The sequence below is a fragment of the Hyposmocoma kahamanoa genome, unplaced genomic scaffold (genome assembly GCF_003589595.1).
Source record: "Hyposmocoma kahamanoa isolate Upper Pololo Valley unplaced genomic scaffold, ASM358959v1 169, whole genome shotgun sequence".
Classification (NCBI taxonomy): domain Eukaryota; kingdom Metazoa; phylum Arthropoda; class Insecta; order Lepidoptera; family Cosmopterigidae; genus Hyposmocoma; species Hyposmocoma kahamanoa.
The window spans coordinates 1,919,248-1,932,916 of NW_020653611.1; the positions used below are offsets into that span (position 1 = coordinate 1,919,248).

The following is a 13,669-nucleotide window of genomic DNA, read 5'->3' on the forward strand; positions in this document are numbered from 1 at the left end:
CGTTAATATTATTTTGTTAGTACTTTTTTAGTTGAACATTGGTATATGGATGAATGAAGTAGGTATACTATAAAGCTGTTGTAAAGTGGTTGTATTTTTTTTATAGGGAATACTAGTTCATTTTAGTAATAAAAAAAATCGTCAAAGCTACTTGTGAAGAAAATCCAAGAAATATAAATAAATTAATTATACTGGTGCATTCTAATTTCAAAGTTTGATAATTATCATTGGGTCCCGTTATTGTTTAGATGGTGGCGCCTTTTTTTATTCATTTCTAAGATTTAAGATAAAATGTTCTATCTTATTAACACGTCGTATTGGTAATTGTTAATTACAGGGTATTCATTTATTGGTGAGTGTCGATTATTGGTTAGATAATTAGTGAATTTTTGATCTTTTAACGGAGATTTAGATAAATTCTTGTTTAGATTTTATTTATAGGTAATAGCTTTTTTATGAAACTTACTACAGTAATATAATAACACCACTGCTGGTGCTATTGATGTATGTAGGTATGTTTTTTTTTTTTTTTTTTTTTATACCTGACAGGCAAATGACTCCACTCCACCTGATGTTAAGTGGAAAGTGGTATCCAAACGCGAAGGAACCTAGTGCAGCGATGGAATCCTCACTGCACTAGCCGCCTCCACCCTGCCTGCCTACAATATGCCTCTTCACGCCTCGTTTGAAGGACCCCATATCATAAGAGGGAGGGAAGACATGTGCCGGAAGGGAGTTCCATTTGTCAACCGTGCGGCAGAGAAAGGAGCCACCGAACCTTTTAGTACGCGATGGAATGCGGCAGGTAGTGAAACGGTGACTACGAAGGCCAGCACGCGTGCTTCTGAGCAGGAACGGGGACGGGGGGATGAGGTTGAACAGCTCCTCAGAGCACTCACCATGGTACATGCGGTAAAAGGCGCTAAGCGATGCAACATCTCTACGCAGTTGCAGAGGTTCAAGGCGTGATGAGACCTCTTCGTCGCCTATAATTCGAGTTGCACGACGCTGTAATTTATCCAAGGCATCGAGTAGGTACTTGGCGGAGCCGTCCCACAAGTGCGAACAATACTCAACGCAAGACCGGACCTGTGTTTTGTACAGCAGGCATAACTGGTCCGGCGTGAAAAAACGTCGCACCTTGTTCAGGACTCCGAGTTTCCGTGAGGCTGTTTTGATCACAGATTCGATGTAGCTCCTTGGATTCAAATCACAGCAGATTTCCATACCGAGCAAGGTGAAACTGCTCTGAGGTGAAAGTGCTGTGCTCATCAGAGAAGGCATGGGAAGGAACGGCGACAATTTTGTTGTTAACGCGCAAACCTGTGTTTTCTTGGCGTTGAACTCAACAAGATTACTGGATCCCCATGCAGATATGAGGTCCAATGTCCTATTGAGCTCAACGACAAGATCAGATCGCTCTCTGTCAGTATCGGCGCGCCCAGCTGCGGGGAATCCATGATATCCCCCATGAACAGTGCTATCATCTGCATAACAATGAATATTCCCAAGTGGAAGCATATCATTGATATGCAGAAGGAAAAGCGTGGGAGATAGGACGGATCCCTGCGGTACGCCGGCGTTCACATTCACGAACCTCGAAACGCTGCCGTCAGAAACGACGCGAATTCTCCGCTCACGAAGGAAATCGGCAATCCAGCTGCATAACTGGGCTGGCAAACCGTACGCCGGGAGCTTGGAGAGAAGGGCTTTGTGCCAGACCCGATCGAACGCTTTGGCTATATCGAGGCTAACAGCCAACGATTCGCCACGTTTGTCTATAGCCTCACCCCAAATATGCGATAAGTACGCTAGAAGGTCACCCGTTGATCGTTTCGGACGAAACCCATACTGCCGATCATTAATTATGGAGTGATCTTCTAGGTATTGGGTCAGTTGTTTATTAAGGATCCGCTCTAAAACCTTGCATATTATGGAAGTAATGGCTATGGGACGGTAATTATGCGGGTCTGATCGGTCGCCTTTTTTGGGAACTGGTTGCACATTAGCCTCTCTCCAAGAGTCCGGCACACGACCTGAAGAGAGCGACAGACGATACAGTCGCGTTAGCACGGGAGTCAACTCAGCTGCGCAATTTCTAAGTACAATCGCTGGGATACCATCAGGACCACTAGCTTTCCGGACGTCGAGAGACTGCAGCTGCGTACGCACATCGCATTGTCTGATACGAATATCAGACATCGTGTAGCCACAGTGAGGTAGAGTTGGTGGCTGTGCGTTACAGTCGTCGAGACAGGAGTTAGCCGCAAACAGATTTGCCAAGAGGTCGGCTTTATCCTGCGGCTTGTGGGCTAGATTGCCGTCAGAGTATCTCAGCGGTGGCAGCGAGGGCTGGCAGAAGTTCGACGCAACGGCTCTGGCCAGACGCCAGTAGCTACGACTACCTGTGGGATGCGTCAAGAGTTCTTGGCCAACTCGTGCGACGCGCTGAGCATCCGCTCTGATGTACGCTCTTTTGCAAGACCTGGTGGCATTATTGTAGGCTGTTTTAAGTGAGTTCGTATTGGGATCGTCTGAAGCTAGACCCCTGATCCAAGCACGGTATGCAGTCTGTTTGTTCTCAACAGCCACAGCACACTCGCGGTTGAACCAGCGGTTGCGCCTCCCTTTACTGACGAGATCCGAATGCGGGATGTAGTATTCCATCCCGATTAAGATCTCATCAGCAACGGTAGTCGCGCTAGCTGTTGGATCCAACTCACTAAAACAGCGCTGCCGCCAGGGAACGGATGCAAAATAGTCCCGCATACCGTCCCAATCTGCCGACGCATAATGCCAAATGCGGCGTTTAGCCACAGTAGGTGGTGGTGGCAGTAACGTTGCCACTTTAGTGGATATCAAGCAGTGATCCGAAGTGCCCAGAGGGGCTTGGACCACCACCCGATATCCAGCCGGGCGAGACGTCAGCAGAAGGTCCAACAAAGAGGGCGCGTCACCAACCCTATCTGGAATCCGGGTGGGCTGATTCACCAGTTGGGTTAAATCGTGTGTGAGAGCGAATGTGTGGGCAGTTCTTCCAGCATGGTCAGTTTTAGAGGAACTTAACCACGACTCGTGGTGAGCATTGAAGTCCCCTAAAAACACCAATTCCGCTGTAGGAAACTGCGCCTGCGCGTCATCTGCCGCCCGAGTAAGGTGGTCCATGAGACGAGTTGTCTCCATGTCGCCGTGGTGGGATCTGTAGAGGCACATGTAGACACGGCAATGACTGCCCAGGTCAACATGTACCCCAAGGATGGAGAAGGAGGGGTCCTCCAAATGACGCAGACGGCGACAGCAAACATCCGCCCGGACAAACAAGCAGACCCCAGCTTTCGCTTTGAAGGACTCTTCAAGCATATAGCCAGGGTAATTCAAGTAGCTGCTGTCAGCCGGGCAGAGTATTTGCGTCTCCGTAAGGAACAGCATTTCTGGTCGAGCCGTCTCAAGATGTTGATGGACGGCGTGGATGTTACTGTGGAGTCCTCGAATGTTCGTGAACTCCACCTTAAAGAGCGCTTTAGTGGTGGGGGTGTGCACCGCTGTACGACCGAAATTTGTACTTTGCGCTAACATGTTGGAGGGAAAAAGAGGCGTGAAGCGAGAAAACAGTGCCGCGACACAAGCGGTCAAATCGCGGGGCCTGCTTCCCCAGAGACTTGCCTACAGACAAGTTGCGCTGATCCGCCGGACGGAAGGGCCCCCGAACCCCCCCGGGAATGGCCGCCGGGACCCCACCTCCCGGTCACCAACCGGCACGACGAACCACACCGAGATTATGCGCGGCATGGTGAGGCAGCCTCACGAGCTGGTTAAGCACGCTTGGGCCCCTGTACTGTACCGCGGGCGGCCAGCGGAACAACCGTTTCTACGGGTCTCCCTGGCCGGCGGGTCAATGCAGTTGTCCTGGCACTGGTTCGGCGGAAGCCTCCACAGACCACAAATGTCGCGGCAGCGTTCCCTCGGGCTCTGGTTGTACGCTGACTGATCCCGGAACGCATCCGACTAGCGAATACTTGGCGGGTTTTCCATCATGCGCACGGTGGTCACTAACCAGGCGGGTTTTCAAGCCCTACCACCAGTGGAGCAGCTGGTTGCTCAATATCCCTTAGTCGCCTCTTACGACACCCACGGGAAGAGAGGGGCGGTGAATTGTATTCTAATCCGTCACCGCACGGTTCAAAACAAAAACAAAAAAGTTATTTCAAAGACGCACACCCCTTGAAATGTCGATAACTGGTACCATCACCCTACTTTCCACCTTTATTCCTGTTCCTACTCCACCTGTGTACAAATAATTGATTGGTCATTGGTCATTGGTCATTGCTATAAGATTGCTATCAACGATAATTAAATTGAAAATGTAGCTCTAATTGATTCCGAAGTCGTAAACTAAAATGCAAAAAAAATCTAAATGTCAAAACAGGTATTAAAAAAAAGACCATTGTGTCGTGCTACTTGACATTGACAGTTTCTTTTTTGTTTCCTTCTGTGGTTTCAAAACATTTTTTTGCAGATTAGTTCCTAAAACTTATATTTTACCTTGCATGAAATTTAAGAATACAATTCTACAGTTTGTGCAGTTGCACTTTCGAATAAGATGGCAGCAGATACCTTAAACATAGCACGACGTAAGTTAAACGAAGTGTTAGGAGAAAAGTCCACCAAGTACTTTAATCATATGAAACAATGGTTTCGAATGAAACTAACTAAAGAAGAATTCGACACTGAAGCCCGTGCTTTGTTAAGTTCTGATCAAGTACATTATCACAATGAGTTTTTACTGGCTTTATTGAATAAAGTTGAGGGTTTAGCTGAGACGTCGATTAGTATTGCACAGGAGAAGGCCAGTGCTCACAACAGACATAGTAGACGACATAAGAGGAGTTCTCGGACTTCGGAGAAATCGAATTTCGAACCGGCTGACTTATTGGAGTACTTGCCGCCAAATTCGCCGCCTGGCGCTGGAAGCGATGGCGTTAAATACGCGGCACAAGTAAGTCACTGTAGTCAATCCATGTTCGTAGCACAGACGGCAGCACATCAGGCTATACGTGATATACATATCACAAGAATACAAGATATTTTTTCGTTGAAAAATGTAGTTAAGTATGCAGGTCTTCTAGTTTATATTAGATAGTACATATCACCAAAACTTGGCAAACGAATATTTTACACAATATCTATTTCATCTTTTTTGATATTTTATTGTTTCAATCTGCTGTCACTTGTAAAGCCATAATCAGATGGGTTTTCTTAATGGCGATCGAGGGTTTTGCTCCTCCGAGCATCATACCCTGTCATGGTTTGTAGTGGTGTTCATATTCGGTGATCCAGGTTTTGAATGAGCCATTGTTTCAACCGCATTGGGTTTTGTGAATGCATGGATAAGGATTCAGACTTTATATTTTTTACTGTAGTTCTTTACTTCTTCTTTGATAGTTGGTATATTCAAATATTCATGGATCTCAGTATTCCTTATAATCCATGGTGCACAAGAAATAGTTCTCAGTACCAGGTTCTGAAATCTCTGCAATATCTCGAGATTTGAGTTGCTGGCTAACCCCAGAGTTCTATTCCATAAATCCAGATGGGTTTAATGATGCACTTGTACATGTTATTATTACTATTAGTACAGGTGTTTATATTGAATTGAGCAGCGCTTCTTTTAGTTTTATATACTGTGCCCAGGTTAACTGCTGATCAAGATGCATGCATTAAATTTAAATTAATACAGTAGCATCAAAGAACAACAATTGAAATTTAACCAGGAAATGGGAAGTCAAAAATATAACATACAATCATTGACTTACAAATAAATGGACGACGGATCTAATACAAAAACCACAAAAAAAATGTCCCAAGTCAACCTATTCGAAATTTAAATTGTAATGTCATCGCAGTATCGCGCTGTCAGTCGAACAAATGAAGACTAAAGCGGAGGTTGCGCTCTGTATACGATTTTAGCGCCTTACAAGTGCGGACGCTTTTTAGCGCGGACCCGACATCCATATAATTGTAAGTCAATGCATACAATAGATATATTTTATGATATCATATAAAAAGTCATCAATAGTGTAGAAGCATCAAGTAACTAACAAATTATGCAATTTTACATTAAATTGTCTACAATTTTTTTTAAATTTAAATGTAAAACTCCAAATAAAATCTGTAAAATTCTAAATCAGGGAGTTGTTTGGGCCATATTTCTATTTTATTCCTTTCCTTCCTGTCTTATTCCTTAAAAATCTTAAGTAAACTCCCAGAATATTTAAAAACAGAATTAAACATAAAAAAATTCATAAATGCATTGAAAAACTATTAATTTCTAAAAGTTACTACAATGTACGAGTATTTCCAGGATAAATTATAATTAATGTATTATTTATACAAGGTGCATGTTGGTGTGTTTGTTAGTGTACAAATACATTCATAAGTATACTTTTGCAACTACAACACATGTAAAGCACTTATAAATAAATAAATAAACAATGTTTATTTCACACAGATCGAGACAAATTTCATATGAGTTAAGTGGGTTTTCATCCAAGTACACAGAAACCATATTAGCTGTATTATATGGTTTCTGTATAATTTATAATAGTTTTAAACTTAGCAATTTCATATATTATCAACAGTAATCTTATCATAGAAGTGTTTACATTGCCTCTTAAATGAATTTGTTTTTATTAGAAGAAAATGAAATTGTAAAGTGTCTGTTTTGTCGCATTTTTTCAACAACCAGGTTGTCATTAATGACAAACTTGTTTCCATCACTCTTAGCATTCTTACCATACACTTAAATAATTGTCGATTGTTACACCTATTATATGATGATAATTATGATATGACTATAGCAACGTGAGCTGTCATTGCTACCACTAGAGCCAGTATAATGGCAAGATAAAAATTAAGCCTGCATTAACAAGTCCACCTTGAAATCAAGACCATTATTAAGATCTACTTAAGTCTAAACTGTTTATTAGTAATCAACACTTAAGCCGTGTTATTACCAGCTTTAGGGCCTGGGTGAATTGGTGTTTTTAAAGGTCTTTGCAAAATTTTGTTTTATTATTACTTAAATCAAATGTTACTGTTAAATAGTTTTTATATATTTACTTACTACATTTTATATGAAATATATGATAATATGAAAATTTTTATTCATAAAATATGTCACAAACAATTTCAAAATAAATTTGATTGGCATATTTGCAATGTTTAATTTATTATATTACCATTTACAGGAGATTTTCTTACCCGACCATGCATTGGTGGTTGGCCGGTTCATGCTGGCTGCCTGGGAGCTGGGGCTGGAAGGAGCTGACGATGAGGCCGCTGATATAGTAGTGGTTGCCGTTCAGAATTTTCTCAAGAATCTTATCAGCGCTGTTATATCTCAACGCAAAGGTAATGCATTACTGTTAATTTTAAATTAATCATTACATAACAATTGTACTCGGAATTCCTTATCCAGTCCATTTAATTACCTTTATGGTCATGCGGTTGCCACCATGACTGCTAGATTAGCTGTCCATTTAGTTTCCTGTTAAGTAGTACCAAATTAAGAAAAATTTTTCTCAATTGGTGCTGATCTTGGTGTTCAGGGTAGTATCCCCGGAGTTTATATAGGTACTGTGGTACTCATAGCACAGGAAGTACCTAAAGTTATTGGCGAGAAAGTATAGAGCATATTTATTTATTTTTATTGATTTGTATAACAAAAGACAAAATGTTTTTGTTTTCCTCATAAAATGTCTCCCAGCCAAGAATGATTCCCTGTACTATACATACCAGAGCATCGGATTCCACTTCTGGGTTCTGCCAAGAATACCAGGACCAGAAATTTCCCAGATAGGTTTTACTGAGAATCTAACCTGATACCTCCTGCGATACTTCGTCCAGTGCTTACAGTGAAAACCATAAGGTAACCTGCAATACATTTATTTGTATGTGGTCTACATACAATATCATACATAAAACTATCCATATGGGAGTACATGCTATTTTCATGTATATATTGTATATGAAATGTTTATACTTACAGGGTACAAAATGCGGAACAAATACTTTATGTACGACATTGGAGGTGAAGTGCCCAATATGTGGCTGCGCAATTCCTCCAAACTCTACGACCCTCAGGAAGATGGACGAGTGAATGTAGATGATGGACCAGATGCCTTGGGACCACGATGCCCACCAACTATAGATGAGGTGGAACAAGCTGCAGCATTAGAAATTGCTTGCAGGTAAATTATGACAAACACAATGATACCGCTCCGGTGTGGTCTCTAACTATAGATCGTCTATACCTTTCCTTATCTTTATTAACAAACTGATTGAGAAGAAATTTCCAGGAAAAAAAGAGTATGTCTCTCATCACCATTTTAAGTTGACTGTCCTACTAGGAATCAAACCGGGGACAATAGTGAACAGTGCCGGTTTGCAGGCAATCATTGGATTTAAACAAATGCCTCCAAAGAATGAAATCTGAGGAATGTAATATAATAATTTAAGCTGAGTTTCAAGTACTTTTTACAGTACAATTTTACATTGCATTTTAAATTTTTACATGACATCTCTTACTCAGCTTGCCTCTTCGAATAATCCTCCTCCAGATCTTTCCAGTGCGGTCTAGGAAGAGCTACTCTTCTCCAAAGTGGCATCAGCTTAAAAGGCTTAATAAATAAATATAATATTTTATTAAAGCTCTTTCAATCATTTATTGAACTGCCTCCGTGGCCGAACTAATATAATTTGTCTAAGGTGCTATCATAATGTAAACTACATATGCGCAACCGGCTTTTATATACTATCTTTCTATTCCATTTTATACCTCTTCCAACTTCATAGGACTACTATCATTGTTCTAATAGCTCCTTTACCTCATGTTGATCCTCTGGATCTGAACTAGTGGGATCCTCTGATGCCTGTGATCTGCCTCCACACACACTCCTAGAGCCCTTGCTCTGCCACCGCTGCATGCCCCCTTATACCTTCAGAATAATTGGCGGGTCTCATTCTTAATCTTATATTATTTCGTCGTACTCTATCTTCAGGCTGTCTAGACAACAAACTGTATCTAAGTTAGTAAGAAACATTGTGCAATCCATTGACCTACCAATAAATGGACGTCGGACACTTAAAAAGTGTTCGCACCTGTAGGGCGTTAAAATCGCATACAGAGTGTCAATCGCGCAACAGTCTTCGTCTGTTCGACTGACAGCGCGGTTGTCAATCATGCAGTGCCATATAATAATAACTTGTAAAAATTACTGCAGTAAAGTGTAAAGGCAGGATTTTGTATCATTAAACAAATATATTGTGTTATCATAGTTCTCATTTAAAAGTGATATTTTGTTCAGTTTTATAGTATTTAATTCATATATAAATTAATCGTAAATATAACTTACAAAAGCACACGAAATAATTAAATAGCTAACTGTCCTGTTTCTACACATTGCATGCGCAAAAGACGGAAAGAGCCCCATTACGTCAATTTCAAGACGCTTATATAAACTTCTTGGTCATTTTCAATTGTTCGAACCACAAGCAATTGAAATATTTAGAACGAAGAAACTATAGATTCGCTTTGAGTTTAATCTTATTTTTAAAATGGTTTTTTTTTATAAAAGTTTCCAGTAGAAGCTGAATATGGTGTTTTTGGGCCCTTTGCCCAAACAATGAAGTTACAATTTAAATTAAATATTTTAGTTTTTTATATTTCGTTACATGTCACTACGTTTGTATAGGTTAACTTCGGACATTTTTTTCGTGGTTTTTGTATTAGACCCAACGTCCATTTGTTGGTAGGTCAATGGTGCAAACTTAACAACTGTAGTGCAACCAAACAGTGCACTCCCTGCAGACTCCTGAAGTCTCACCTTCAGAATTTATGACGCCTGCTCTGCAGGGCTTGTTCCCTACTCTTAGGTATCATAACAGACTACATTTATTAATGCTGATATTACAAAACTTATAATAAATCGCGACATAATTCGTGACAGTGTGTGTAATTACATCACGCCAGTTGCAATTGTCTTGACTCAATAAAGATTTGTATTACGTATCGTACATTTTTTTAGTGAACTTATTTTATTTAAGCGCACCAAACAACGAACCCAACGATGACAGATTAACGATTGAAGAGTTCTACAACACATTGCTGACGCATAGGAACGTCATACCGTGCCATTCAGTGTACGCCATCAACATGGAAAGACTGGCGGTTATGTTAAACCATCCCAGTTACTAAACTAACACTAAAAGCTAGTTTAAATCCGGAAAAATAGTTTCATCTCCTATGTGTAACAATCGCGAAGACCTAAGAACTCGATTGAATTACATTGTTATGATTGACAAGTTAGTAGGTAATATCAGTAATATTTGAAATTGTAAATTATAGCAATTCAGTTTTAGTGCTGAAAGTAGCTCATCAGCTCGTATTGATATAGCTTGGATATTCTTATGAACTTTTCTAAACTTAAGACATATGTAATTGACTAGTTAGTAGAGAGTATCGCTAAATTTGTCGTTAATTGTAAACTATTGCGATCTCATTTAAAAATTAAGTTTAATTATTCTTAATAAAAATAATATTGTACAAATGTATCTCTCTTATTTACTTACATTATGTACCTACATATATTACGAAATGAATCAAAAACAAAAAACCGACATAACGTAATTACAGGGTGATTTTTTTTAAACTGCTGCTCCCGCACGAATTTTGCAGGATTACGCTTGTGGGGTCGGCGGGATTTGCGGGATTGAAAAAGGCTTAATTTGAAGAAAATTGCCCTTTTTTCTTCTAATACCGTTTATTATGAGCTCTGAAAATAGAAATTGAAGTGAGCAATAACACTCGTTGTCAATAAAACAAAAACACTTACTGATAACATATATTAAGTTTTAACATATATTAAGTTGTAATCATTCGCGAATAACAACCAGAATTTTTACATTGAAAAATTCGGGTGAAGTCCGCAGTGTCGTTCCATATTTCAGTTATAGGGTTGGGGAAGAAAAATACAATGTTACATAATACATCCGAATCGACTACAATGTAAAGAGTGGCAACGGTATTTTATAGTGCGCGCGGAACTAGCTGGCCGCGCCTTAGGTATGTGAGCGGTGGGACGGGGAGGCGGGGGCACTTGATGTCATTACTCAGAATACTCAGTTCGGCGCCGGACTTCGCGGCGGCAACACACGTTGACAGTTCTGGCTAGTTTAGACAAAACGCACAAGAGATTGCAATGTCAAGATGAGTCCGCCGATAAAAAGACAATCTAAGGAAATAATATTTAAAGTGCATACGTTTTTTAAAAAACGGAAAGCCGATGTCAATAGTTTAGAATATAAAACTGATGCGAATATTCATAAATTAGTGGCAGAAGCAACCGGGATATCAGAACGAAGTGTAAGGAGAGTGATTGCTCAAAGTAAAACATCCTTGCAAAATACAGGGGAAGCAAAATTTAGTTCTCCACGAAGGCCAAAAGAGATAAAAAAGAAAATACAAGTTGATGATTTTGATTTAGGAGTGATAAGAAGAAAAATAAATCAGTTTTATACGGTACAGAAAACAAATCCAAGTCTATGAAAACTAAATGCTGTGTTAAAAGAGGATAATATTTTAGATTGCGGATTAACTTATTTAAGAGAACTTTTGCACAAACTGGGATATTCATTTAAAAAATGTAAATCGAAGAGATCCCTTTTATTAGAGAGACCAAACATTGTTGAATGGCGAGTGAAATATTTGAGGGCCATAAGAAAATTCAGAGAAGACAAACGAAATATATTCTTTTTGGACGAAACTTACGTTAACCAAAGTCATAATGTCCAAAAATGTTGGCAATCTTCGTCGGAGCCTGGTGTTTATGCAGATATAGGCAAAGGAAGGCGTTTAATAATAGTTCACGCTGGTAGTCGGAACGGGTTAGTTGACGATGCTCTGCTAATTTTTAAATCAGATTCAAAAACAGGAGACTATCATGGAGACATGAACTCTACAAATTTTTACAACTGGGTTGATCGAAAGTTAATACCTAAACTTCCACCTAACTCAGTCATAGTTATGGACAATGCAGCTTACCACTGTGTGCAAGTTGAGAAGAAACCGACTATGTCCTGTATGAAAATTAATATGCAGAATTGGTTGCAAAATCATAACGTGCCCTTTTCTCCCACGATGGTCAAAGCTGAACTCTTGGGCTTGATTAATACGACCCAATCAGAAAAAATATACACGATTGATGAACTTCTGAAAGGTGCAGGTCATACTGTTCTAAGACTACCTCCATATCATCCAGATCTCAACCCAATCGAGCTTGTGTGGGCAAATATAAAAAATTGCCTGGCCAGAGATCACATTAATGCTACATTGGACGAGAAAATTACAATACTAACAAGACTATTTTCTGAATTTTCTGCCGAACAATGGCAAAAATGCGACGACCACGTACAAAAAAACGAACAAGAATACTGGAATCATGATATGAGATATGATACTGTGATGGACGAATTCATTATAAACTTACAAGATGATTCTGACTCAAGTTCAGACAATTCAGAATCAAGTGATTCAGAGGATAATATGTCAGAGTAATTTCATATCTATAAATACAAAGTCGTGTTAGTTACACTAATTAATTAATAATAATTTCATAAATGATTCAAATATGTCGGAAGAATTTCATTTAATTTGTTTTTGGTTTATTTTACTTTTAATTGCAATGTACGGACAACAGCAAGTCCATCAATACATAAATGTCAAATTTATCCAATCAATTTTATACTCTATTCCCTGGACTTTAAGTTGAAAATCAATTGAGGAAATCTGACAGTTTGTGGCGGCCTGATGTGCTGCCGACTGTACATTGCAATTAATTAGATAGGTATAATATAAACTTGTAAAAGTTCAATTGGCTTTAATTTTTTCTTTTCAATAACTGAACAATTATTGTTCACGATATCTCGAGATTGGTCGTCACTGTCTAATCTCATGTGCGTTGCGAGCAGCAAGCAACCCGCCCCCTCACCCCTGTCCCTACCTAAGGCGCGGCCAGCTAGTTCCGCGCGCACTATAGTAACATATATTTTATGACATCTTACCAAAACTAATTTAATTACCATTAATTACTTACTAATTTTGATCTAGATATAATAATAGTAATAATGTGTTCCGTGCCGCACGAATCATCGCCGAATCCACTGAAAATCAGCGTCGTACCACACTTTCAGTGAGACGGCACTAGCTGAGTGGATGACGGATTCAGTGGCTGCACAGCACACATCCTGTCTCCCTTATCTTTCTTTCTTCTATTTTTTATGTTTTTGTTTTGTTTGTAAATTGTATGTGTGCTGTGCTTTACATTGAATAAATAATTTCTATTCTATTTCTATTTCTATAATTCTCTAAAAGATAGAAAAGAAAAATATAGAACATTATTAAAAATTTTGGAACTGTTTATAAGTAGTAAATATTATTTCTCAATTGATATTTTGATAAGTTATAAGTAAAGCCCAAAAATTCGGTCATAATTTTTCTGGACCCAATTTCAGTAAAATGACGAACGATTGGTGCGCAATTACCGTGTTGGTGGCAGCCGTTGCTGTCAGCGCGGATCTCTACCATCCAAGTGTTAAATTTGAAATCAACCCG

General features: G+C 39.6%; 2 protein-coding genes across 2 annotated transcripts in view; both read left to right on the forward strand.

Moving 5' to 3' along the window:
• The window catches only part of LOC113225645 (cytochrome P450 4d2-like), a 17,253-nt gene extending 17,127 nt beyond the window's left edge, over window positions 1–126 (forward strand). Inside the window, exon 11 of the mRNA XM_026458013.1 lies at window positions 107–126. Coding sequence (XP_026313798.1) covers window positions 107–126 — 20 coding nt within the window. The remainder of the gene's footprint in view (window positions 1–106) is intronic.
• Window positions 127–4,545: 4,419 nt separating this feature from the next.
• LOC113225667 (transcriptional adapter 1-like) lies at window positions 4,546–10,539 on the forward strand. Its single transcript, XM_026458041.1, has 4 exons — window positions 4,546–4,996; window positions 7,248–7,410; window positions 8,048–8,249; window positions 10,105–10,539. Exons 1-4 carry the CDS (start codon window positions 4,601–4,603, stop codon window positions 10,253–10,255), a joined length of 912 nt encoding a protein of 303 aa, XP_026313826.1. The 5' UTR covers window positions 4,546–4,600; the 3' UTR covers window positions 10,256–10,539.
• The last annotated feature ends 3,130 nt before the right edge of the window (window positions 10,540–13,669 follow it).